The sequence below is a fragment of the Delphinapterus leucas genome, chromosome 8, assembly GCF_059928025.1.
Source record: "Delphinapterus leucas isolate spDelLeu-1000000601 "Yukka" chromosome 8, BTC_Dleu_Yukka2, whole genome shotgun sequence".
NCBI lineage: Eukaryota > Metazoa > Chordata > Mammalia > Artiodactyla > Monodontidae > Delphinapterus > Delphinapterus leucas.
The window spans coordinates 5779132-5806001 of NC_143136.1; the positions used below are offsets into that span (position 1 = coordinate 5779132).

General features: G+C 52.3%; 1 protein-coding gene across 3 annotated transcripts in view; it reads right to left on the reverse strand.

Moving 5' to 3' along the window:
• Nucleotides 1-26870, reverse strand: part of SH3BP4 (SH3 domain binding protein 4) — a 94057-nt gene that overhangs the window by 12302 nt on the left and 54885 nt on the right. The window contains exons 3-5 of one of the 3 annotated variants that reach the window (XM_022568027.2): nucleotides 26772-26847; nucleotides 8096-8343; nucleotides 985-3332 (exon numbers count right to left, since the gene is read on the reverse strand). In XM_022568027.2, the coding sequence (XP_022423735.2) occupies nucleotides 985-3332; nucleotides 8096-8213 (2466 nt within the window). In that variant the 5' untranslated portion in view covers nucleotides 8214-8343; nucleotides 26772-26847. Of the gene's footprint in view, nucleotides 1-984; nucleotides 3333-8095; nucleotides 8344-13179; nucleotides 13395-26771; nucleotides 26848-26870 lie in introns of those variants that run through there. The other 2 variants (XM_089916185.1, XM_022568030.2) reach the window with 2 other exon arrangements.

Sequence of the window (26870 nt, forward strand, 5' to 3'; positions counted from 1 at the left end):
AGGGGCGCTGGGAGTCACACCTCACGGAGATAAGGAGGCGAAAAGGACTGTGTGGGGTCGGAGGAACACGAGAGAAGAGCCTGTGACCGAGGCCTGGGGGTTTTCCGTGGGAACAAAAACTAGGGGCGTGTCCACATCACGAGGACCAGGGAGAGACCCGAGTCGGCTTCTATCACAGAAAGAAGTCGACAGAGAATGTCCGGCACAGATCTGACTAGGGACGCCCAGAGGACATTAGGCTTCTCCCAGGCATAACTCCTCCAAGGCCACGACAGCCTCCGAACTGTGGCGAACAGTTAAGAGTGGACTACCTGAGGGCGTCATGACCGGCGCAGAGCCCAAGCCTGTTGGAGGCCGTGATCGGGTCCAGAAAGCTTCCCATTTGGCTTGCGGGCCGGCTGTGCCCAGCAGTGGGACTCCCCCCTCTTTACTTTTTAGGGTCCAAGTTCCCAGTTGTGCTGGCAAAACAGAGGCCGCCCTCACCCCAACTCAAACACACGCAAGAAGGAGGAAGAGGAAATGACACAGAGAGAGGGGAGAACCTTCAAGTAAGGCCTGGAGAGAAAATTTCACAACAAGATAAAGTCAGACTTTGGGGCGAGTCACAGATCCCGCTGGGAATCTGATGAAAGGATGGATCTTGTCCCAAGAGATCTAAACAGGGGCGGGTGGCGCACAGGGCCCCCCTTGTGTCCCCGACCGGGCAGGCAGAGATGCATTCCGGACCTCCAGAGGAGCTCACAAATTCAGCAGGAGGAGACCTGGACGACCCTCACAGCAGTGGCTCCGAGTTGTTTGGGGGCCCCTACCGGTCCCACGTCAATGCCTATCCCCAGGCGTGTGTGAGTTTCAGGGAGCAGAACGGGGGCCTAGACCCCGGTCCACTGACTCCCGACACCACACCCGTTCCCACACGCGCAAGGGCAAGGCTGGGGCTGGACCGAGCCCCATCCTCTAGGAATCCAAGCCCCACCGGGCACTCACCATCATGAGCTCCTTCTGGAAGGATTTCCGGTCTTTGTTCTCCGTGCTGTTGCAGTCCTCCTTCAGCTTCTCCAGGACCGACGCCACCCGCTCGGGCTCGCTGTCCAGCTCGGCCCTGCAGAAGAAGGTGAGCGGCAGGTTCCCGTAGCCCAGGGCGTCGGCGAAGGAGCGCCAGCTGCTGATGTTCTCCATGAGCAGCGTGCGGACGGAGGCGTAGATGTAGGTGAGGAACTTGCACGGGCGCAGGATCTGTTCCAGCAGCAGCGACGTGCTCAGCTCGGGCCCAGAGAGGAGGCTGGGCCGCGCCTTGCCCACCACCAGCACGTTCTTGGCGTGCACGAGGCCGACCCTGCCCTGGTGGTAGCCGATGTACCACTCCTTGGTCCACAGCTGCCCCTTCAGCCGGATCTTCTCCTCGCTGAGCAGGGCGATGGCGTCCCCCTTCTTGTACTCCAGCAGGTAGTGGTTCTTGCTCTGCCGCACCACCGTCTTGAGTAACTTGCCGAACTTGAGGCTGGACACAGGGCGGTCCTGAAAAGTCGGGTACTTGGTGGTGGCAGCAAACGGGGACAGGATGATCTTCCCGACCTCGTTCTTCTTGAGGAACCGTCTCTGCCCGGATGGCTTGACGGCACTTTTCGGGGGTGGCTGTGGGGTCTGGACGCAGAACTGGGTCAGGATGGCCTCCTGGTCGTCTTTCACCTGGACCCGCAAGGTGAAGTCGGAGAGCTCGCTGGCGTTGGAGCAGCAGATGGAGAAGATGAGACGGCTCACCTTGCCCAGCTTCACCTGGAAGCCTCTCACGGCCTTGGCCTGCTCGCTGGCTTTGACCTCGTAGTTGGTCATGTTGGAAAACATGCAGACTCGGAGATCCTGGGGCCTGGGCAAGACGAACTGGTGCTTGCCCCAGAGCTGCAGTGCCACTGGGGCCGGGCTCGGGGCCTGGCGGGTGACCTCGCTGACCAGTAGGGTCTTGGGGGCACAATCATGCCCGAAAATGGTCACCACCGTCTTGAAGGATGGGTGGATGTGTTTGGGGCCATAGAGACCCACGGTGACTTTCTTATTGATGAAGTCCCAGACCGTGGAAGGGTAGAGGATGTTCGGGCCGTGGGCAACGATGGCCAGGTACATACAGGGCTCCAGGTTGTCCAGCTGGGCCTGGACCGTGTCCCCATAGCTGTAGGTGTGTGGGATGGGGACATAGGGCCCCTCCTTTGAGTCGCTCCTCAGGCACTGGAGGCCCACTGTGCTTTTGCTGAAAATGTCACTTTTCACCTCAGCTGAAACCTTCATCTCCAAGATGATGTGGGTTTTCACCTCCAGGGTGCTCAGCTTCACCTCCAGCACCGGGCTGACGCAGCTGCACCTGTCGCTGTTGAGCTCCAGCGGGGGGTCCAGCAGAGCCTTCATGGAGATCTGCTGCGTCTCCCCTGGAGCCACGTGGCCTTCAGGCACGTGGATGCTGATGCTGGTGTCGGGAAGCTGCACGGCGCCCCCCGAACTCTCCAGCTTGCACACGATGTTCGTCTCCACCGCTTGGGTCTGGCCCCAGCCGGGACTTTGGCCCAGCAAGTCCAGGTCGTGGCAAGACCGGGCCAGCTTCCGGTGGCTCAGCCAGGCAGCCCGGAAGTCCTCCCGGCTCTGGAACTGCTCGGGGGCCGGCGATTTCAAGCCCGTGAAAAACCCCGAGGATGCGGGAGTGTCGGACTTGGCTTGGAGGACGGAGAGTTCCGAGAGGCTGTAGGAACGCTTGCTCCGGAAGAAAGGGTTGTCCCGCCTGACTGTCGGTTCCGCGTGAAGGCGGCTGGTGGCCGGCAGCTCGTCGAAGATGTTGGTCGTCGCTGAGCTGGACTCGGTGAACGAAGATGTGCCCGTATCAAAGAGGAGCAAGTCCACGGTGCTTTGGGGAGTCGGTAAGTCCACGCTGGGCAGCGCTGGCACATTCCCATTGAGAAACGGGTTTGTTTGGACACCGTTCCAGAAAGGATTATTACTGTAGGTTTTGCTCGACTCCCTCCTGTCATCTGTCCATCCTCCGAGCAAATCTAACTCCTTGGCTACTTCGTCCGGGCTGTCTGGAAGATTGTCAATCATCCCACTGTCACTTAAGGTGGAGTTCCGGTAGTTTAAGGGCTGCACGTAAGAGGAAGGGATGTAGCCCATCTCCGTGGTGTTGTGTGCGTACCACCACTCCCCGCCTGACGTATCCAGGACGTAGAGGTGGTCGCCCTTGGAGAACTTGAGGGTGGTGAAGTTGGTTGGGCAGTAGTCCTTGATTGCGATCACTTCCTTTGCATTTCCAAAGGGCGTGGGATTGTCTACTAGCAAGGCACTGGGAGAAGGCACTGCGTAAAACACAAAGAACAGGGGGTGAGGGCGGGCCCTCAGGGCGAGGCAGAGCATCCTCAAAACCAGGGAGAAGAGAGGTCTGGAAAACCATCACCCCCAACAGGGAGGCAACGTGTCCGGCAAGTAAACGACAGAGACAAACCAAAGTAAAATCTGGTGGGCGATTCACCTGACCGACAGCCTAAATCGAGCGTTGTCTCCCCAGATTCTATCACATCCCAACGCACGGTCTGAGTCAGGTGGAAAGGCCACAGAGAGTCTCTCCACCATCCACAGAAACATGAATCAGCATAATGGAATTATCAATATGTCCCAGGTTTTAAACATCTCATTTTGACCCAGCTTTTCTTTACTGTTACTAACTTACCAGGACTGCTGCTAGTTCGAAAGAGTACCTGAATGTGATTTACTTAGAAAACACAGGGATGCTGCGTTAAGTGACCCACTGCATGTAACCAGGGACTGGAAAAGACGTGCAACAGAATCTCCCGGTGTCTAAGAGCTGATTCCATCTCCTGCCTTCAGCATAAAATACATAAACCAAGGGGAAGGTTCCCTTGACTATCAGGCCCGTTTCCTAGTTTCCAAGTTGAACCCATTCTTCATCAAACTGTTTATATGAAATAAGATTTTTGAGGTTGGTCTCTTTCAACCTCTTTTTTTTTTTTTTCTGTATGCAGGCCTCTCACTGCTGTGGCCTCTCCCGTTGCGGAGCACAGGCTCCGGACGCGCAGGCTCAGCGGCCATGGCTCACGGGTGCAGCCCCTCCACAGCATGTGGGATCTTCCCGGACCGGGGCAAGAACCCGTGTCCCCTGCATCGGCAGGCGGACTCTCAACCGCTGCGCCACCAGGGAAGCCCTCTTTCAACCTCTTTTAAACGATCATTCAGAACAACATGGAAATGGTCTCTCTGTTACCCCTTGAAAATCAAAGGTTTAGGTCTGGTTGTAATTCACATTCTTTTTGAACAACTCTTTAAGCAATCTGAAAAATGCGAACACTTTAAACAGCAACTCAAGCTAATTTATGGTTCTTGGCGTTCAACTGCGTGTTACCAAGGTAGACAGCAAAAAAAAAAAAAAAAAAAAAGTCATCTAAACAAGTAGGGTGTGTTTTGAAAAATAACAGATAACTAGAAACCTAAGTGTTTTCTCTCCCTCCCATACATAACAAAGTACATATACTAAGAGGATGAAGAAACTTCTTTCTGATGGAAATAAGCCCATATATTTCTCTCCAACCCCCCCCATCCCAACTGTCCCTTGTTTTACAGAGTTTGCTGCCTTCCTGTAACAACCAAATGAAAGTAAACTTTTTTTAGTTGCTTATGTAAACAAGCAAAGAAAGGACTACATTTTTAGTGGAACTACACCTACATCTTGTCTAATATAGGATTAAGTCAACAGACATCCTATTCTACCAAATTGGCCCCCCCCCAAAAAAAATCATTTGCCAGTTTCCTTTTCCTTTAAAAGGAATTAGTGAGGGGACTTCCCTGGTAGTCCAGTGGTTAAGACTTTGCCTTCTCATGCAGGGGTTGTGCGTTTGATCCCTGGTGGGGGAGCGAAGATCCCACACACACACACAAAACCCAAAACATAAAACAGAAGCAATATTGTAACAAATTCAATAAACACTTAAAAAAATAAAAAAGGTCCACATTAAAAAAAAAACTTTAAAAATAAATAAAAGGAACTAATGAAAATTAAATTGCACGTCCTCAGCAAAGTCTCAGGCAATAAAGTGGGAAGCTTCTATTTATTTACACTAACTAAATTACAGAGATACGCTTATTAGCAGGGTGTGAACCTGGGCCTCGAAGGCTGTCACCTACCACCCTGTCTGGGGTGTCGGGGAGAAGCTGGTACTGGGATCACCAGACCTGGGATTTGAATCTACACCCTTAGCAGCGGTGTGATCTCCGGAGCCTGACATTCTTCAGATGGATGAACCACCTTCCCTCGACGGGCTCTGGCGAGGATTAAGCAAGATGATGGTGATGACGTGACTAGCACAGTGATGCTTAGTACAAGGTAAAGACTCACAAAATGTTATGTTTAAATAGACATCTCCGGCCCCCTCCTAATTTAATTTTTCTCCATAGCATTGATCGTTAACCAATATAAAATGTACCATACATATCTGTGTTGGTTTTGTCGGGGAGGGCTCCATTGCCCCACTAGGGTGTAAGCTCTGTTCGGCTATGTTTTGCTCGCAGTGGTGCCCTTGGAACAGGGCCTGTGTCACATAGCAGGTGCCCAATAGACACCCGTGGAATGAATGCTCATCCTGTAAGCTTACAACAGAGACGCCATATCCATGTTACTGGGACAAGGTGTTGCCCAAAGGCTAAGTTAGAATCCCCCCGGGCTGTGCCCTTCTGCTATAAAATCACACTTAACCCTGAAGGGGGGCAGTGACTAAAAACAGCCAAGTCAAAGATAATGGCTTCGAGGGGAGGTGGCAGAAGGCAGATGGGTCAGCTGGGGAACAGGGGATAATATAAGATTTCCCCTCCCACTTTGTTTTCCAGTCACAGGCTCCAGTTTCCTTGACACATCTAATGAAAATGTCACGTCAAAATTAAAACCAAATGAAAATCAAAGAAAGCTGGCCAGCTACTAAAATCTTGTTAGAATTCCTCAAAAGTTATATCCCTATTACGTTCCTCCAGAATAATTCCCTTACAGTAATATTTTTTGAATTAAAAACCAAAGCTATTAGGCAGGCTGTGTACATAACCTGAGAAAACGTATCAGTGCAAATGATCACTTTAGTCTTCTTACCAGACCAGAGAATAAAACTGGTTTTACTCAAAATTGCAAGCACTCTCCTTAGGAGAGGAGCAGTAATAGATATTTCACTCAAGGATGAGGCTTGTCTGATGGGAGACGGCGCCCCTTCCTGTTGGGCCCCCCGTGGAAGTGGACCGCGGCGTGAGCTCCCTTCCAAGACCGGCCCTCTGTCAGACAAGGGCCACACAGACAAGGCTGGGGCTTCCAGCCAATCAAATGCAGGAAAATCCGTATCGAATTCCATCTTAATGAATTCTGGAGAGTGTTGCCAGATTCCCAGGTACCTTGATTTTAATACAAGAAAAATATGCCTGGGTGTCAGGAGGTTCAGTTCACTGAATAATACATTTCCTACCCTCTGCCTCGGGTCTTATGCAGGAAAAACATTCATTAGGGAGGAAGATTCTGCAGCAGATACTCTGGCTGGAATAGATTCCCACCTTGAAGCCGTTTTTACCATCGGCACGTGTGGGGAGCAAATGCTGCCTGGGCCACAGCCTGCCCCTCGGGAGTGGAGTCAGGGGGTCTCTCTCCCCGCCTCCGACCCCCCCAAGCTAACCAGCCCCTCCTCAGCCTTCCTCCCCCAGCTGCAGTGTTCTTTGAGGAATAACAGCTCCTCCTAGATCAACATCGTCATCATCGCCATCTTTTAAAATTCAGCTCTCTGCCCCTCGTTTCAAAATCCCAGCCCAAACTGCATGACTTGAGCTCCCAGTTTCCCACTTCAACCATGACTAGCTGGGTTACAAAGAAAACAATGCCCATTACCAGACTACGAAAAACAAACGGCGTGATTATTCACAGCAACACCCAATAGGTCCGCTGCTCTTATTAATAAAACCTCATGATTCCCTTGCTAGTCTTTTGTTTAAGAGAACATTTTAAGCGATGCTCAGGGCCACAACCCTAAAGGACAGACAGGGAGAAGGGGAAGTTGAGGATAACTGGAAGAGAGAAGAAGAAAGGCAGAAACAGGCACGGTGTGACTTTAGTACATCGGGGTCGGGCATCATGATTTTACCTGGGATGTAGCAGATTAGCTCCAGAAATATTTATTTAGCACCGATTTTGTGCCAGGGGCTAACGATAGAAAGGTAAAGCGAAAGCTCTTGCCGTTGAGCTGTCTGCGGGCAGCGCAATGGATCATTTCAACAGAATTCGGTGAACGTGGCGGGAAAGTCAACTGACGGTGGTGATGGTGATGAGGGCGATGATGTACAAGATGCCAGGAAGCTCATGGGAGACACTGACCGTGGCCAGTGAGGGCAGGATGGACTCTAGAAGGAAAATGACCTGCTGGCATCCACCTCGGTGTCCAAAAGATAGGCTTTATCACCAGCCCAGTTTTACGTGGCTGTTAGGGAAACCCCGGGGCCACCTCTAAACCAGGGGCTGGCAAACTCTGGCCCCCGGGCCAAATTCAGCCGGCCGTTTCTGTAAAGTTCTGCTGGAACACAGCCATGCCCATTTGTTTTCTCTCTTCCGTGACTGCTTTCTCGTTACAATCTCGGGGTTAAACAGCTGTGACAGAGGCCGTAGGGCCTACACAGATTCAAGTATTCACTCTCTGGCCTTCTGCAGAGAAAGTGCGCTGACCCCTGTCCCCGGACCCCCTTTTCTTCTGCAGTGGCTCTCAGGACCTCATCAACTGAGTACACTCTCCTTCCCCCGACTTGTGTACAGCACCAAGCTCTTACCTTAATGTCACCAAAACTCATGGAAAGAGAAACATGTTCTCCATTAAGAAGTTGTTTCATTACAAAGAGGAAAATTCAAAACAACCTCCCAACCCATCAAAACAAAACAAGTGGGTATTGTTCCAGGGCTGAATTCATAACACGATGAAGTTTACAGAGCTAACATTTAATTATCTGAACGTGAACTTGGCAGCCTGTAAGTAGAGGAGTCCTTGGGTCTTAGAGCTCTTGCAAACCCCAGCCAGTGCTATTCCCAGGAGCTCACCTTTGACATCATTAAAGCTTGTTTCTGAAAACCCTTCACTCAGGTCAATCAAGGTCCCCTCGGACTTGCACCGCGGGAGGCCGCTGGAGTTGGCAGCTCGGATGCGCTGAGCTGCCATCTTGAAACTCTCTTGCCGGGTGAACGGCTAAGGTTTCATATTTCCCCTCCAGTTATTCCAGCAATTGCTGAAGCTTCTGTCTCAGGCAACCATGCTGCGCTACGGCATCAGCTCTGCAATGTGCTTCTTCCTGTGAGCAGGGGAAGAAGAAAGGAATTTCCCTTGATCAAGTGAAACACGGTTAAAGAGTAAACCGATGGCAAGTGGGAATCCTCTTTCTTCCAGAGGCCGTGTCACTTTTCCTGGCCCAAGGGAGCAGAGCAGGGCTCACTCCCCGGATTCTATGCCCACTTTATGCCTGTCTCATCTGTTCTCTCGCTGCACACAGCCCCGGCAGTGTTCCCTATCCTGCTGTTTGCACTCCCTCCTCCTGGGGCACAATGAGGCTTGTGAGATCTGCTTGAGCACCTGGCCGGCCCATTCATTACAGTCAAAGAGGAGGACAAAACAGGATCTGTCCACACCGCGAGTTCCAGGGTTCAGGGAAGGGGAACTAAATCTCCTTCTGCCCAGAAAGTGGCTGGTCCCATCATAGGAACAGCCACCGCTGTTCAAGCCACCGCTGGGCAAGCAGCACTTGGCATCGCTGCAGTGGGTTTGAGGGGACGGCTCCCTGCCCACACGCTCCCTAAATCCTCCCTGGACCCCAAATACACAAACACAAATAAGACACACATGGCCACTTGTGGATATAAGGTATTCTTGTGTGACTTCTGCAGACGAAACGTGGTATATTCACTGGATCACTGTGCTGTTACCAAGCCAGCAAAGGAGATGTTTGTGGGAAAGAACACAGATTCTCCTAAGGCCTCGGTTTCTCTGGGAAACGGGCACCCGGGCATGTGGCGGGTTCTGGAGGTGAACAAGGTGACTGGCTCCAAGCAGACCTCTCACCAGGGCCAACGGACAGGAAAGGACCTGCCGGGAGCCAATTTCAGAGCAGGGAACTTCACATGCTCTCCCAGAGCAGACCTGGGCAGACAACGCTCCAGCTGGCCACAGCTGGCCACAGCTGGGCCACAGCACTCGGAGCAGAGGGGTACCCAAGAGCAGGTGAATTTCACCCCAGTATGGCTGGGTTCATGTAACCTGTCCTCAGGTCCCTTGTTCTTTGACTGCTGTCCACAGGCAGCTGGAAATTCGTCTTCTGACACAGGTGGGTGGCCCTACTCATGCGAGGAACCTGGGGGCCCAGCGCCACCCTCTGCAGCTTCTGCAGTGGGGATGACACAGCCCGGCCCCAGGCTCTGCGTGTAGTAACCATGCAGCAAGCAGACCGAGTTTGCACCCACACTCTATGGCTCCCGGGGATGACCCTGAGTTAAATAGCTTACACAAGATTCATTTTCATCTTTGTAACATGGGGTAGTAATAGCACCGTTCTGATTTGATTTGCGTGAAGGAGAAAAAGAGAACCCAGGCAAGGCACTGGGAACAAGGGGCAGGGCTCAGTGACTAGGAACCCCCCTGCCTCGGCCAACACAGGCACGCATCAGCGGCCCCAGTCCTGGCTCTGAGGGACCCGCTGGCAGTGGCTCCAAGGTGGATTCCAGGTCATCCCGAGGTCACAGAGGCCGCATTCCTGCGCCTGAACACCCTGGAGAGAAGACCTGGGTTATGGGCTGAACGCGTCCCCCTCCAAATTCATTTGTTAAAGTTCTAACACCCAGTGTGGTTATATTTGGAGGAGAGGTCTTTGCCGGGGGGCGGGGAGGGATGAGGTTAGATGAGGTGGGTGGAATCAGGGCTCTTACAGGAGGAGGCACCAGGGAGCTCGCTTCTCTCTCTGCTGTTTGCCAGGTGAGGACACAGCAAGAAGGCAGCCGTCTGCAAGCCAGGAATCGGGCCCTCACCCAAGATCCAAATCAGCACCTTGGTCCTGGGCTTCGCAAACTCCAGAAATGTGAGGAAATAAATTTCCATTGTGCAAGCCCCCCATCCTATGGCATTTTGTTACAGCAGCCCTAGCTGACTCATACAGTGTGTGAGGAGGGCAGAAGGGGAGAGCAAGGGCCCTGTCATCCTCAGGGCCAGGGGGGCCTAGACACACATGCACAGGAGGCAGGACAGCAGTGGCTGCCTCTCTGGGGAGGGAGCAAAGGTGGGCCTGGGGGTGACACGTCCCTTAAAAACATGCCCAACCTGCGCCCAGACCGCCGTTCCTCCCACCCACATCCCATCCTGGAGTTCCCCAGTCCATCCGGAACACCCCCTGCAAAATACACAGACACACACACACACACACACACACACTTCTATTTGTGACTCATGGATCAGCACTCACAAACATGCCAGTTATTTGAAGGAAGGGGTGAAGCACCTGGATGGTTTCCCCAGCTGAGTGGGATCCCAGATTACTTCCATGCCTGCCCTGTGAGGTTACAACGGACGTGACCACGCGCTCGGACTCCCTTTCCCGCCCCCGGGCTCCTCTTTGCACAGAACTGTGCACGGAGCTGGGCCTCCAGGAGAGGACAGCACTGACCCAGCTGGAGGCACGAGGCAGCTGTGGCCGGGAAGCGCTGCCGGGCTTTGTCTCCCGGTCCCCACGCAGTTGCATGGCTCCTCCGCACCCAGCGTCCACCCTCTAGCCGGGGACACCGGCCGCCACCCATCAGCCGCGGTGGCCGCACGGCTCTGTCCGCACAGGCTGTGTCGGAGCCGGACCAGATACCTGGTCACCGGGCTGTCAAGGCTCTGCCCCGACCAGGCAGCCTGTGGCCGCGTGTGGAGCTGTTTACTGAGACGAGAGAACGTGAAAATACTTCGGATCAAAGAGAGGAAGCCTCGTTTCCTGGCGGGAATCAACGCAGAGGATAAAATGGGATTCGTGGGTGGGCGGGCGGGGAGGAGAGCTTTATGATGGTTTTGAGCCCGCAGCCTGTGTGTGACGGCTGGGCTGTCACATTAATGACAATTCCTACTTGAGATTCTGGGTCTGACCGGGCCTCTTGGGAGGCGGCAGCCGGACACAGGGGAAGGAGCTGGGAGGCAGCACAGGGGAAGGAGCTGTGGGTTATGGCCAGGGGATGCGGGTTACGGCCAGGGAATGCGGTTAGCTGCGGGATCTGACGGCCCCTGCCCAGGCCAGGCTGCTCCCGGGACTGGGACTGAGAGGCACGCCCAGAGAGGGGACCACCCTTCCTGCTGCACGTCCTCCAGGCCCCCCACCCCACAGGCTCCTGCTCAGGACACGGGAACCCCAGCAGCGGGGTGCGTCAGGACAAAGGACGCCAGGGCTCTCCCACAGCAGCTCATCCTGACCACGCTTCGAGAGATGGAGTGAAAGAGGCCCCGGCCCTGGCCCCCACCGCCCTCGGGAGTATTACCGAGTCCCACTCACTATGGGGGTGCGGAGCATCTAGTGGAGGGTTTTAGAAGAAGCCGAGATGGGTGCAGTCTCGAGGCCTTACTGCACAGCCCTGCTCCCAAGGACCCCAAGGCCTGCTGTAGCAGCGAGGCTCCGCAGAACCGGGCCAGCTGCCCAGAGGAGGTGAGGTGCGCCTGGGTTCTAAGCGGGGTGGGCGGGGGGCACAGCCAGGCAGAGCAGGGCACGCAGGCCTGGAGGACACGGCGGGCTGAGCACTGCAGAAGCTGAAGGGCAGGGGCCAGATCGTGACGGCCAAGGGTCTGGCCTCGGCCCTGGACGCTCCCGGAAGCCACAGGGGCTTCTGATGCCATAAATGGAAGCAGCAATGCCGTTCTGTCTTTGAAAACTACGGACACAGTTTAGGAGAAGCTGCTGAGAGAGCTGGTGGAAGGGAGAGACACAGGTGGACATGGCAACGGAGAGGGGACATCCAGACGAGCCCCAGCCCGCCTCAAAGCCCCACACAGACGGCCACGTCCTCAACAGAGGAGCTGGCTGAAGTCCGGATGGGGTGGATTTTACCCAGGGCTGGGAGAGTGATAGCTGAGAACTCAGCTGAGGCCCCTACAGGGCACTGGGACAGCTTGCCAAGGGCGGCCAAGGAAAGCGGAAATTAACATTTAAGAGCGAGATCAGATTCCTGCCGCCCCTGCCAAGAAGGCAGGGGGGCTGGGGGCGAGGTCGGGGAGGGCCGCGGAAAGCAGGGCCTCAGGGCTGGGCAGGGAGAACAGAGTACAGACCACCACTGGGACTCTGGGAGACAGATCCTTGTTTCTGTTTTGTCATTGATGGGGGTACAGTGACTACCCTGAGCCACTGTGTGTTAGCAGCTACATAAAGAGATGTGCAGTCCTTTTAAAACACAGATACACGCACTGAGCTTGCCATTCAAGGAAGGTGGAAGCCACTAACTGCACGGCCCTGACAATGTCGCCACTTACCAGCCAGCGACTGAAGTCTGAGTCTGATTCCCGGACCACCAGAAGCCTCGTTCACAGGAGCTTCAATGCGCCCATTCACTCTCTCTTCCTCGGGACCAGGACCCTTTTGTCCCGTGATGCTCAATGCCCCGTGGGCAGCCCAGAATGGCAACTTTTCCCAGGGGCAGGGGGAGACCGTCCTTGGAGCCAGTCCTGACATCCACCAATACATCTGCAGAGACTGCAGACAACAACCTTCGCCTCGGGCATGTTATTTTACAGCAGAGAAAGACAGGCAGGCAGCCCGGCTGGGCCACGCCTGGGGGCTCGCCCCTCCTGGCACCTCCACGAGCTGACGCCCTCAGGGTGAGGGCTCAGGGCTGAGGCTCTCTGTCTCCACCTCCTCCAGACCCCAGCGGAGGCGCAGCTACAAGATGCTGTCAGCTTCCCGCCCTGCTTCACAGAGCTCACCACACCTTTGCGGCTGCCTGTGGCAGTCAGATCCCTGAATACTCCCTCCCTGGTGCAATCCATATGTGACCTTAATTTCCTCAAAGGTCCCTCCTGCAGCTCAAAACCCTCCAGGTGTGACTTGCTTTTAAAGGTGGACATCCCTCCCTGGCACTCAGAGCCCTCCACTGCTAGGCTCACCTGGGCACCCAGGTTTATCACTTACCTCCACCCCCATGTGAACCAGGGACACACTTCTCAAGCATGTGTTTCACCTTCCAGAGCTCGCTGCCCTCACCTGTGGCACCAGGAAAAGCGCCTTCTCTCTCCCCACCCTCTTTCTGCTCCGCCCTCCTCCCTACAGCCCTGCAAGCTCCAGGTTGACTCAATGTGCTGACCTCAGCTCTGTAGCCAGTATCCTGGAGCCTCAAATTCAAGTGGCCCAAGTTCAAGGCCACGCCACTTGAATTAATCCCTGCTTCATTAGAAAATAATGTGGGAAATTGAGTTATCTGTAGTGAGGCGGATGGACCCAGAGTCTGAGTGAAGTAAGTCAGAAAGAGAAAAACAAATACCGTATGCTAACACATATACATGGAATCTAAAAAAAAAATGGTTCTGAAGAACCTAAGGGCAGGACAGGAATAAAGACGCAGACGTAGAGAATGGACTTGAGGACGCGGGGAGGAGGAAGGGTAAGCTTTGACAAAGCGAGAGAGTGGCATGGACATATACACACTACCAAATGTAAAATAGATAGCTAGTGGGAAGCAGCCACACAGCACAGGGAGATCAGCTCCTTGCTTTGTGACCGCCTGGAGGGGTGGGATAGGGAGGGTGGGAGGGAGACACAAGAGGGAGGGGATATGGGGATATATGTATATGTATAGCTGACTCACTTTGTTATAATGCAGAAACTAACACACCATTGTAAAGCAATTATACTCCAATAAAGATGTTAAAAAAAGAAAAGAACAGAACGTGGGGGTAGGTGACCTGACGCTCTGATCTGCTTTATAATGAGCTCACAAAGGTTCGCTAACACTGCATTTTACTGCGTGTTATACTACTAGTATATGTCACTATACGCTATGCTGTTTTTTCTATTTTTTAACCATTTCTCTATTTTCTTAATTTTTATTATTATTACTTTCATTATTATTTTTACCATTTTCTATTTATGTACATATTTCAAAATGTTCACAACAAAACATTTTTTAAAATTAGGAAAGTAATACTAGGAAAACTTCATCACCTGCCTTTCCACGAGGGACATGTCAGGAATGAAGGTGTGTGTGTGTCTGTGTGTGTCTTCTTTTGACTGGGAAAAACGCTAAGGAGCCCTAAATCCAAATGCTCAGGCGGTCTGAGCCCCCTCACAGCACAAGTGGACGTGGTTGGGTTCCCACTTGGAACCGACAAGTGACCCTTGAACGCCAGATTCAATCACCGAGGGCTCCCCTTTAGGACTGATGGACATCCAGCACCTCCCAGGTCCAAACCCAACTTGGGGTTTGCCCCAAACCTCCTCCCCAACTTCACCATCTCAGTTCACAGGTGAAGGGCTCACTCAGCCAGCCCCAAAGCCCATGTCCCTCCCCAGCGGCCCCTCCCTTACCCCCTCTCTGTGGAGGGTGTGCACTGCGTGTGTGCACGCCACCCCACGCCACCACGGGCAGCTCCGGCTGAGCTCCCCTCAGCACCTCCACGCCACTGTCACCTCTCAACTCATCAATCAGCTCCCTTCCACCAGGTCTAACGTGTCCAGCTCTGCCTTCCCACAGTCCACCCCTCAATTAGCAGCCAGGGCTTTAAAAAAAGCCAGTTGGGACTCTGTTCAAAACCCTCCAAAGCTCCTCAGGCCTTCGTGCTTACAGTGGCCTCATGGCCAGCATCCTGGGTCCTGCTGGCTCTTTGGTCCCGTTTCTTGAAGTTCTCTCCCTCCCACTGCAGGGCCTTTGCACATGCTGTTCCTGCATCCTGGGAGGCCCCTGCCTATTATTCGCCAGACTGGATCCCTCACTGCATTCAAGTGTCTGCAACAGCAACATCCCTCAGCCCGCCCTCTTCCCCTACTTTCCTTTTTAACACCAGATATATCCTGTGCTCTTTGCTTTCTAGCCTGATTTCTCCAAGAGAACGTAAGCTCCCCGAGGCCACGGGACTCAGCCTGTTTCCTCGCTCCCTGGGTTGTGACAGGCCTGTACAGAGCAGGCTCTCAAACGTGAATGAGCAAATGCACTCCATTTAAATAAAGAATACAGCTTTGGAGCTATCTGGTAGGTATCCCTGGGATAATCCCCTTGAAAGAGCCCAAATCCCCCCAAAGTGTCAAATGTCCCCCCAGATGGCTGATGTGACTTAATTATACTCAGCAGGCTAAATTTAGGAATCTTACCCTCTTTTGGAAATCCAAGTTATACATTTCTGAAACACTGATGGGTTAGCTGCGTGGGCACCTGGGATGTACCTGGGCAGCTTGGCCTACAAGTTTGGCCACCCTCCACTAGGGCCTGGACTTCACCCACGGGCCCCAGGAGCCATCACCTCTCCGGGACAGCCCGCAGCTGCATGCACTCTTGGCCAGGGCGGCCGGCACTGGACCTCAGGACAGCTCAGAAGGGTAGGCTGTGGCAGCCCCTGCATCCCCCATCCCCGAAACCACGCCTCGACTTGGGAAGCCTCCACTCCCCCCTTCACCTCCACATGGTAGGAGTCAGGTCTAAGAAGTTGGGACACTAAAGCTTACTAATGTCTGAGTCACAACTAATGAGGTTTTCTTATCTTTAGTATAAAGGCCAATTCACTTAGAGAGAAAAGAGCCTGCTGCCAGCTCCTCCCTGGTAACTACGGGGCTGGCCTCTGAACAGACAACACCATTGTACAAGGACAGACTTACTTACAGATTCCGGTGGCAAACTCGCGACCCCACACACAGCCCCTCAGCTACCCCTGTGGATCTGCCACTCCCCAGATCCTAGAATCCCAGAATATTCTTGTGGGGGCCTGTATGCCAACGTTCTGCCCGAGGAACAATTAAAAAACAAACCAACCAAGAAAAATAACGGAACACGAGCATCTGCAGGATGGAGAACACCCTGGTCAGGACCCCAGCCTGTGCACAGCCAAGCGCCAGGTCCTCCGGGTGGCCCAGACCCAGGAAGGTGCAGAAGGAAGGCGCTGGGCCTGGACCCCTCCCGCAGGAGGGCATCGCGCATCAAGACTGCCTTTGGCTACTCCCTGGAGAATTCTGTTCGTGCCTTGTTTAAGATGACTCATTCTCCACATTTGGCTTTAATTTCTGGAGTAGGAGTTTCATGTTGATTTCATCAGCTTTCCTCCGGGTTAAAAAGAAAGCATGAGTTTCTACCCGCTCTGGGGGATGTCAGTCACCAGGCTCTGTGGACAGACACTCCATCCCATCTGTCCCCACCTCACTCTCTCCCCAAGAAAGAACATGTTCCCAAGGATGAAAGTAATCCAGAGATACCCTCCCTCCCAAGCTGATCTGCTTCCTGTGAGCAACTGCCCGAAACCCAACGCCCTGGGCTCCCAACCCAACGGGCCGCCACGGAGAAGCCGACATGCCCGGTCAGGCTGCAGGGATGGACCAGGGACATCTGGTTTCACACCCCCCCACGTCGAGGAACAGCCCGCGAGGAAGGCGAGCTGGGGGTGACCCAGCGGGGTGACAGTGAGCCTGTCTGCGCGCCTGTGGACGTCTACGGCATCCTTTTCCCTCCAAAGCAAACTGCCCTGGAGGGAGGCCCATCCCACAGACTCCAAACAGCACCCCAGCTCCCCCCGCCTCCTGATCTTTGACCCGACCGGTCTGGGCAACGGCCCAAGTGGAAAGGCAAAACGTGACTGGTGTCCCCTTTCCAGGCTCTCCCCTCTTGGCAGGGAAGGCACAGGCTCCGGTTTCGAGAGCACGGTCCTACACAGTGAAACTCGAACCTTCCCATTGCGGTGGCGGGACACTTCCTCCCACCTACAGGAGGAGCCTGATCTCCAGAACCCTTCTGTATCCACCTGGAGCAGAGCCGAAAGCACTGCCCGGTGGCCAGGAGGAGGGCTGCCTCCTTTGGGGGAAAAGCACATGGCCCCATGGGAGAGAGGGAATGAGCTAGCCGCTCCAGTGTTTGGGATGTATTTCACTTTGGTTCAACAGTGACCTCAACTGATGAGCAGCAGCTGTTGGAGGCCCCCAGCCGGCCATCTGGGCAGAGTGATGAGGTTCACGGGCAGAATCGTGTGTCCTGGTCCCCGGGCACCTCCCGAGCGGGGGACCACATTGCCTGGGTGAGCAGCCCACGAGAGCTGCACCTACTTCTAGGAACAGGCTCTTGTGTGCAGGCGCTGGGCTGGCAACATGCACATGTTCAAGGCCTTCTCTGTCCACGCAAAGCTGGTGACTCAAGCTCAATACCCCCTCAGGCTCTACGGGGTGCGTGGGAGGGGACCCCGCAGTTGTGGGTGCCCGCTTCTCACTTGCTGCTTTTATGGTGTAAAGTGTGATCGTTGGAGAGAGCTGGCCCAATAACTCGGGGTGTTTTCACCAGCCAGTGACAAAGTAAGAAAATCAGAGTCTGGAGAATCACGGGTTGTGGGTAAGGGTCAGGGAGGGGAAGGGGTGGCCAAGCCCCTCTCCACCACCTCGCGGGGCCTGAGCCTCTTACGCCCTGGCCTCTTGTCTCCAGCCTACTTGATGCCCAGCTGCGAGACTGTGCTTCAGGGTGGGCTGGACCAACCTCATCATTTTCTTGGGTAAAAACAACAATCTCAGACTTCCCTGGTGGCACAGTGGTTAAGAATCCGCCTGCCAATTCAGGGGACACGGTTCGATCCCTGGTCTGGGAAGATCTCACATGCCGCAGAGCAAAGAAGCCTGCGAGCCACAACTACTGAGCCCACGTGCCACAACTACTGAAGCTCACGCGCCTAGAGCCCGTGCTCCGCAACAAGAGAAGCCACTGCAATGAGAAGCCCGTGCACTGCAACAAAGAGTGGCCCCTGCTCGCCACAACTAGAGAAAGCCCGCGCACAGCAACGAAGACCCAAAGCAGCCCAAAATAAAATAAAATAAAAAAATTAAAAAAACAAAACAACAACAATCTCAGCCTCTTCAGAGGCTCCTACAGTCTGCAGACGTCAATCCAAACCTGGCTTGTCTTTCCAGACCCTCCTTGCACTAACTCACCCTCCATGTCCGCGTCACACTCTCATTTGGATGCCCTGAGCTCTCCAAGCACAGCGACTGTTTCTTTCATTCTGCTCCAAACACCCCCAAGCCATCCCCCGACCTTAAGCCTCCATCTCTCTCCACACCCCACTGACTTGAAGACCCAACAGTGCCCCCAGTTTCTGCTACGTTAGAACCTACCCATTTGAGAGAGACCCCTGTCAAACAGTGCCTTTGCAGATGGAATCCTACCTCTTCTCTGAGCTCTCTGGGGACTCATCCGTCATCTTCTCTGGACACTTAACTGCTTGCAATCTGGGCATCACAGCTGTGATTCTGCACGTGATTTCTTAGTTCCCTGACAACTACCCTCGTTTCCTCGAAAGCCAACTGGATACCTGGCTCCTCTGTAATCCTCCAGCACCAAGCACAGTGCCTGGCCCAAGCTGGTGTGTGGTGCCATCTGTTGAAAGGACAAATGCTCCACCCAAACATTTATTCAGCATCACCGTGCAGCGGGGATCACCAAAGACACAAGTAGATGGAGACCTGGTCTTTTCCCTCAACTGCTGATCATTTAGTTGGGATGACAATGTGTATGAAACTGACCTCAAGAGGAGGGGGAGGGGTGATGCCTCCACCACACCTTCCGGGCCTGCTCGGGACCTTCTGGGTCTGCATGGGGCTGGAAGCCCAGACACCTTGGTTTGCCCAACACACCGTGTGTGCTATGTGGATGCCTTCCACCCACATGTCCTCCTGTCCCATCACCCTGCTGCTGACAAACAATGGCAAGGAGTTCAAAGATGACCCAACACGTGCATGTCAAGTGCTCCCCAAGCATGGGGTTTAGGAGGTCTGGTGGGGTGGGGTCAGCCTCCCCGAGTCACATGGGAAGAGCTGCAGCAGACAGGCTGGGAAGTAAAATCTTGTGATCAACCCGGACTAGAAAAACTTCCCCACTCTGGTCCCCAGCCAGTGACTAGAAAGAAACAGCATGATTATCTCTGCAGACGTTATAAAAGACATGAGAAGAGAGGCCCATTCACTTGACGGGCTGGTTGGGGGTAGACTCAGATTCCTGACCCCCGTTTGATGAGTTCAACAAAACTGCAAAACACAAGCACTGGAAGGACTTGTGGTTCCCAAACATTAACCATTGATCTACTGTTTTCCTTAAAAAAAAATCAAATTACTGGGCTTCCCTGGTGGTCCAGTGGTTAAGACTCCGTGCTCCCAATTCAGGGGGCCCAGGTTCGATCCCTGGTCAGAGAACTAGATCCTGCACGCCAGAACTAAGACCCGGAGCAGCTAGCTAGCTAGCTAAATAAATAGATAGATAGATAAATAGATAAATAAATAAATAAATAAATAAATAAATGTTTAAAAAATCAAATTATTTAATATTTCTCTTTAAACCAACCTACTTTAACAATGTAAGTTTATTCAAGAAAGTTATTTTAAAGGCAGCTTTCTATATCTTTAAAAAGGAAGCTTCTATCCTTTAAAAAGAAAGGTCTTCCTTAGATATACTGATAAATCTTTTCTAGTATATATTAACTTAAACCATTTTTTTAAAGTTCATCTTAGCTACCATTCTGGGAAACACAAAGTAGCTGGTTCCACTCATTTTACAGGTGAGGAAACTGAGGGTTTTTATTGAAAGAGGTTTTCCCCGGGGTTCATTTCTGAGACTCAGGTGAAAATGCCGGGTTCAGACAAGCTAGCTTGCCTGGGGAGGCAGCTCCTAAGGCTTCATGATGCCCCCAAATCTATTGATGGTTCTCATTAATGATACATGTGCCACAGCTGAGGCTCAAGTTCAAGTTTAAGTGAAGACGGGGGAGGAGGCAAGAGTTGCAGAGACCAAAGTGGTAGGGGGTGGGGGGCGGGTGATGAGCAGGTTGAGGACACTCCCCAGGCAGAGGCCAGAGCCACGCCCACCAGATGGCACCACTGGAAACAACCAGCAAATACAGTGAGAGCCCGTCGATGGGCCCCCAGAGCTGGGAGAGAGACGGCTACATGCGGCCCAACTCCTGAGGACCGAGGCGAGGTCAGTGCTCAGCTGACTGGTTCACTGCTGCCTCTCAGCCAGAGCCTCCCCTGGATGGAAGAACTGTCTCAGTTTTATCCACCCATTTACCGAGGATCTGGCATCTAGCCCAGTAAGCAACCAATGAAACTCATGGAATGAACGAATTTCTTTACAGAAGTTCTATGGTGTCCCTGAACTACGAATTGAGATATCCAGGGTAATAAACCAATCACTGATCTATATACTTCATCAATATTTATTAAGGGAAGTAGAGAGGACAGGATTCTTATTCTGTCTCCCATCCCAATACCCCTCAAACTACCTGTCCTTGGGAAATCAAAGATGTAGGTTTAGTGACTTACGTACAGCACCGTTTACAGTGACCCAGGAGGGGGTTCTACCTCCAGGACGGGTTACGTAGTTGTTAAAATTTGTTTTCTAATACTCAACAGAATGGAAAACGCACACAACAGAACGCTGAGAAAAATGAAATCCACAAACTTCACAATAAAACTCATTCCACTTTGTTCTTAGAAATGTATATTTACTAGAAAAAAGAAGAGTAATTTTCACACCAAATGCTGACAGCAACCATGTCCAGGTATGGCAATCGTATGGATCATTTTGTTCTTTATTTTTCCTAAGTTTTCTACTTTTTGTAATTAAAAAAAAACAACAACACATTTTATAAAATCAACTTCCAGTCTCCTTCCCAAACACCATGTGTCCAGCAGGTTCTTTCCAGCCTTGAAAGGCCATTTTCTGAGCATGTATAACAGTATGCCATCTGTGGGGTTAATTCCGAACACTTTCAAACACTTGACTGAGCGCCTAGAACGATGTATTAATCCCAGTGGATCTAAATCCAGCCTTCCCAATTCCAGCTCCATGACTTGGGGAAAGTCATTTTCCCAATAACTGAAAAAAATGCATCCCTATTCCTCCTGGCCTCATGATTCTACTAACTAGGAAACAGAGGATACCTGATTGTGATATTGTGATTTATAGTATATAATATATATAGTAAATATAAATATATATGTACATATATATATATATATATATATGTCTGTGTTCTATCTCTGGCACAGAGCTCCTAAAACCCTGGGGGATTTCTTAAGCAAATAGAGCAGTAAAGCTATCTTTTGTTATGTTAATGAGGTGACTTTGGGGCCGCCCCCAGGTAACCTAAGGATGGGGGCTTTCAGTCCTGCCCTCTGACTTCTGCGGAGGGGAGAGAGAGGCTGCACAGTTGCATAAATTACAGGTGGTCAATGATTTAATCAATCATGTCTGTATAATGAGCCCCCGGTAAAAGCCCAAGGCTGGAGTTCTGAACGCTTCTGGGCTGGTGAACACACGGAGATTTGGGGAGGAGTTGCTAGGAGAGGGCGTGGAAGCTCCCCACTCTTTCTCGATGCCTTGCCTTACGTGTCTCTCCCATCTGGCTGTTCCAGACTTATATCTTGTTATACTAAACCTGTAATCTAATTAGTAAAATGTTTGACTTCTGTGAGCTGCTCTGGCAAATTAATCAAACCCAAGGAGGGAGGGTCACGGCAAGCTCCAATCTATAGCCAGTTGGTCAGAAGCACAGGTGACAACCTGGACTTGTCATGGGAGTCTGAAGTGGGGAGGTGGGGGGCAGTCTTGTGGCACTGAGCCCTCAACCTGTGGGACCAGACTTCATCTCCAGGTAGAGAGTGTCCGAATTGAGCTGACCGGCTGGACAGCCAGCCGGTGTCTGAGAACTGGCAGCCGTTTTTGGCAGAAGAAAGCCCTTTGCAGGAAAGAGCTCTCTGCAGGAGGCCCCTCCGTCCTGTCACTAACCTTAAACCAGGTGCCCCCATGCACTACTCACCTCTGGCCCTAGCACACCTTTCAAATCTTTTGATCACGAAATACTCTGCCTAACCTGTTGGTTCCTTCCGTAGATGGAAGAAGTAGAAATGAAGAGTAAGTAATTAACGGATGACGAGATCTCTTCCCTAGCTCCCCCTTCAGTAATTTCGCCAACAAACTGTGAACAAAATAGTATCTAAAGATAGATCACGAGGAGCTGACAAGCCTGTACACAAGCCTGTATGCAAGCCTGCACACAGTGGGGGATGGCCACAGCGCTGACCCCCCTACCTCAGTGACTAACTGAGATGACTTCCCTGTTTCCCTTCAAAAGCCTTCATGGCTAAGCAGAATCTCTGGAGGTGGTTTTCGGGGGACGTTGAGTCCACCATCCCCCCAGACTGCCAGCATTCCGATTAAGGGCATCTTTCCTTTCTACCAACACTTGTGAGCACTGATTTCGTATGTGGCGAGCAGCGGGACCTGATTCAATAACAGAATCATTCCTGATGGAAAGTCGTCACTAAAGCTCTGACCAGCGGGGCTCGTTTTCAGGTCTGGGGGGGGGGCACCCTGACCTGCTGCTCACAGAAGGCTCCCAACTTTCCACCACTATAAACGGCAGGGTGGTTGGTGGCCATCTTTGTCCCTAATCTTCCTCTGAATTGTGGATTATTTTCTTAAGATGACTTTCTAGTAGAGGACAAAGCATTGCCAAATGCTTTCCTGGAAAGCTGCAGACATTTATCCTCGCAACAGCACCGGGGGTCCCTTTTCACCCTTCTGCCAGCCATTTGAGAAAACCTTCCCTAATATGACAACTGGGCAACGAAATACCAAGTTTAAATTCACATTCCTTTGACCATCGGTCAGAAACTTTCAAATATGGACTACGTCTTATTTCCTGCTTCGTGACTATCATTTTGCATCCTTTGCTTGATTAGAGTCTGAAATTTCATATCAGTTTCAAATATCTTCCCCACTGTTGCTCACGCACACCCATCCATTTGCTAACTTTAGGTAAAGTCTCAGTTCTCTGACCCTATCAATCCTTCCTTTGTAATTTCACCCTGAAGCACAGAAAAGGCTCCCCTAATGAAAAATTTGATAAACATTTCACATCTATTTTCCTCTATTTAAAAAAAAAATGGTGTGTGGACTGACATCAATGTACAAAGAATTTATTTTGCTGCTCAGCAAGGAACTTTACAAAATTAATTAGCAAACAGCTAAGCGATTACTCCTTTATCGGTTCCCGAACAATCTGTCCCCTCCGTGATGTCATCTTAATGCTTTTTAAATGTGTATAGAGACACCAGGGTTTGAATCTGGCCAATTCCATGTCATGAGTCTGCCTATTTTTATAACAACACCAGCCCTTATGTAACTCCGGGAGCTTTACCAAGTTTGGCCATCTGGAAGGACCAGCCCCCAAGAACCATTCTATTTCAAAGTCTCCTATCAGTTATTTGAACCTGTTTTTTTTCCCTCCAAATGAACTTGGGAGTAATTAAGTAATATGTCTTCCCACCTCTTCATTCCTTCAAAAAAGTTACCCCACTGGGTTTTTGTTTTTGTTGGCACAGCAATGGTAAGAACTGACATATTTATACTATTGTATCTTTTCTTCCAGAAATATGGTGGGTCTCTGTTTATTTAAAAATGAGTGCCAGGGGGCTTCCCTGGTGGCGCGGTGGTTGGGAGTCTGCCTGCTAGTGCAGGGGATGCGGGTTCGAGCCCTGGTCTGGGAGGATCCCACATGCCGCGGAGCAACTAGGCCCGTGAGCCACAACTACTGAGCCTGCGCGTCTGGAGCCTGTGCTCCGCAACAAGAGAGGCTGCGATAGTAAGAGGCCCGTGCACCGTGATGAAGAGCGGCCCCGGCTTGCCACAACTAGAGAAAGCCCTCGCACAGAAACGAAGATGCAACACAGCAAAAATAAATAAATTAATAAAAAAGAAAAAATGAGTGCCAGGACAGTGTATAGGGACTGGCACACTCTTCCTGTAAAGGGGCTGAGTGTAAATTACGCTCTGGGGACCATACGGACTCTGTCAAAACCCCTCAAATCCAGGCAGTTCCACAAGTCCAAGCGATTCCACCTCCGAAGTATGTGGATCTGACTTCTGCTCTCTGCTCTCTGCTCCCAGCTGAGCACCTCATCTCTCTCTGGACTCACCTCAGCAGCCTCGCACCTGGTCTCCCTGCTCCTCCGACCCCCAAAACACACCACGAAACCATTCTCCTTAGAGCAGCTGGGCCCCTCAGCAAAGTAAGTCTCTCCAGGGGCATTTCCCTGCAGTCTCGAACCTCCTTATTGGGACTATGTGACTATGGCCCCACCTGCTCTTCCACGGCCCCGTTTCCTTCTAGTGCACTCAGTTTCTGAATTTAACTCATTTCTGTCCCAGGACCCTTGCACCGGCAGTTCCCTCTGGCTGGCAAGCTCTGTCCTGCAAACTTCACTTGCTGACAACTCTTGCCACTCAGGTTGACTCAGGTCAAGGTCACACTTCAGAAGAAACCCACCTGACCACTCACCAACATAGCCATGCTCAGTCTGACCTTTGTGCCTCACTGTTCCCAAGTGCAAGAGGACCAGAGAGAGAGCGTGCACATGGGAATCACGTGCGCACACACAGGGCACGGGGGCCCCCGGGCACGGTACCCACCCCCACAGAGTTTGTGGTCATGCTGTTTACACTGACCCAGTTCACGCATAAGCCCTGTACTTTTCACCAAGTTCGAGACACACCTCTTTTTTTTACACACCGCCGTGGTCTGGAATGCTATGAGTTTCACTGCAGCAAAGAACTAAACTTCCTTGGCTCATAGGTGCTTTACTAAATAAGGTAGTATAATTTCTTTATAAACCACTAATCACTCCATAAATTCTATCTCCATTGCTAGTTACAACAACTGTGGGTTGTGGGTAGTGAAAGTTCAGTATCACTGTACCTTATTTCCATTTGCTTGAGCTATTTAAGGCCCGACCACGGGGTTCAGGTCAAGCACTTAAGGAAGCATCTTTTGGCTAAAACCTAAAAGCCACCAGGCTGGGGAGAGGACGGCACTGAGAAGTCACATATGCTCACGTTTTTCTAATACCCTCTTGTTATGAGTTGAACTGTGTCCCCCGCAAAGGATGCTGAAGTCCTAACTTCCACTACCTGCAAATACAACCTTGTTTGGAAACAGGGTCTTTGCGGATGACCATGTTCAGATAAAGTGCTACGGGTGGGCCCTCCTCCAGTATGACAGGTGTCCTCACAAAATGGGGAAATGTGGGTACAGAGTGAAGATGACACGGAGACAGGGAGAAGGCGGCCGTCTGCAAGCCAAGGAGAGAGGCCCGGGACAGCCTCTCCCTCACGGCCTCAGAAGGAGCCAGCCCTCCCGACACCTCAATCCCGGACTTCAGGCCTCCAGAGCCATGAGGGAATGGATTTCGGTTGTGTTGAGTGACCCAGTTTGTGGCGGTATGTTCTGGCGGTCTCAGGAAAGTCACATACCCTCCTAGGGGTGTGGACACAGATTCGGCTTCTCAGACCTTCCTTCACTCTCCTTGGCCGGCGTGGCCTCCTGCCCCCAGTGAACTTCTCCCCGGCTTCCTCTCTTTCTGTCACATCTAACAAATGGAACTCCATGAAGCAAATGAAAGCCAAGACCCCAAAACAGAGTCCCGGCCTCTGCAAAGTGTGGTCTTGCCTCCACACTTCCGGAGCACTCTCTCCTACGATCCCAAACTACCTGGCCATCACCCAACCGCCACTCACCTCACATTCCTGACGGCTGAGTCTGATGCCGGGGGCAATCGGACCTCTATATCCCGAGTGTTACTGTGGGAAATCTTGCTAAGTCACCGCAAGCGCCCCACAGAGGCATTTCTCGGTGGCAACCAAGTAAGTCGGGGTGTGCAACAAGCTACTCTCACCAAGATTCCGGAGCTCTCCGAACATTTCGACTCACTGAGAACACACTGGAACCATTAGAAAATAGGAGGCCAGTGCCCCCTAAGCTGCGGGGAGAACCGGGGACAGCCCCCCGCCCCGGGCTCCACCGCAGGGGCTCCGAGGCCACGAGGTCAGGTTCCTTCTGAGGGGGCCCAACCGGTCTGCAGCAGGACATGCGCCAAAGGAACAAACATTTAGTAACACGGAAAGACACCCAACGTAGTCACAGTGAAGAGGCACAACCCTGACAGAAATTTCCAGCCGCTGGTAGAAGCCGAGTGGGAGAGCAGCTGAGGGCGACAGATAAGGCTGCAGGGGGCACTCGGGCTCCCCAGGGACATGGAGACGGAGCGGGCAGGAGAGCACAGCTCCGGATACAACAGAGATTCGATGCGACCCGCTGTCCGGAAGGAGAAAGGCCGGCTGAGGGAGTGACAGGCCGGCGGGGAGGGCAGAGGCCTGCAGGCCAGACAGCCTGCTGATGGGCATTTAGGGGGTTAATATGTCTTCTGGCACAAGCCGAATCCCATCTTCTCTCATTCCTCGACTTACAAGAATACTGGGAAAACACCAGGGAGGAAAAGGCTGCTTTGGAAACATTTGTTGTGAGTGGATACAAGCTCATCCTCTCCCCCCAGGCCAACCGTCTCTACAGCCTAGGAGATAAGCAGTTCCTTTCATCCGGCACCACAAAGGGGAGACACCGCACGTCTGCACGCTCAGCACCTTGCCTCCAGCCTGGATGTGGAAAGGCCCAGCTCTGTTCCCTGGGCCCTGCTTGGCCTTCTAGCGCGTTCCTCACCTGATCCTTTATCACCAGAGTCTTCCTCCTCTGACTCCTCCCCTGTAGGCGGGACTAAATTAAGGCTGACAGCATCCTGCAAAGAAGGAAGAAACACAG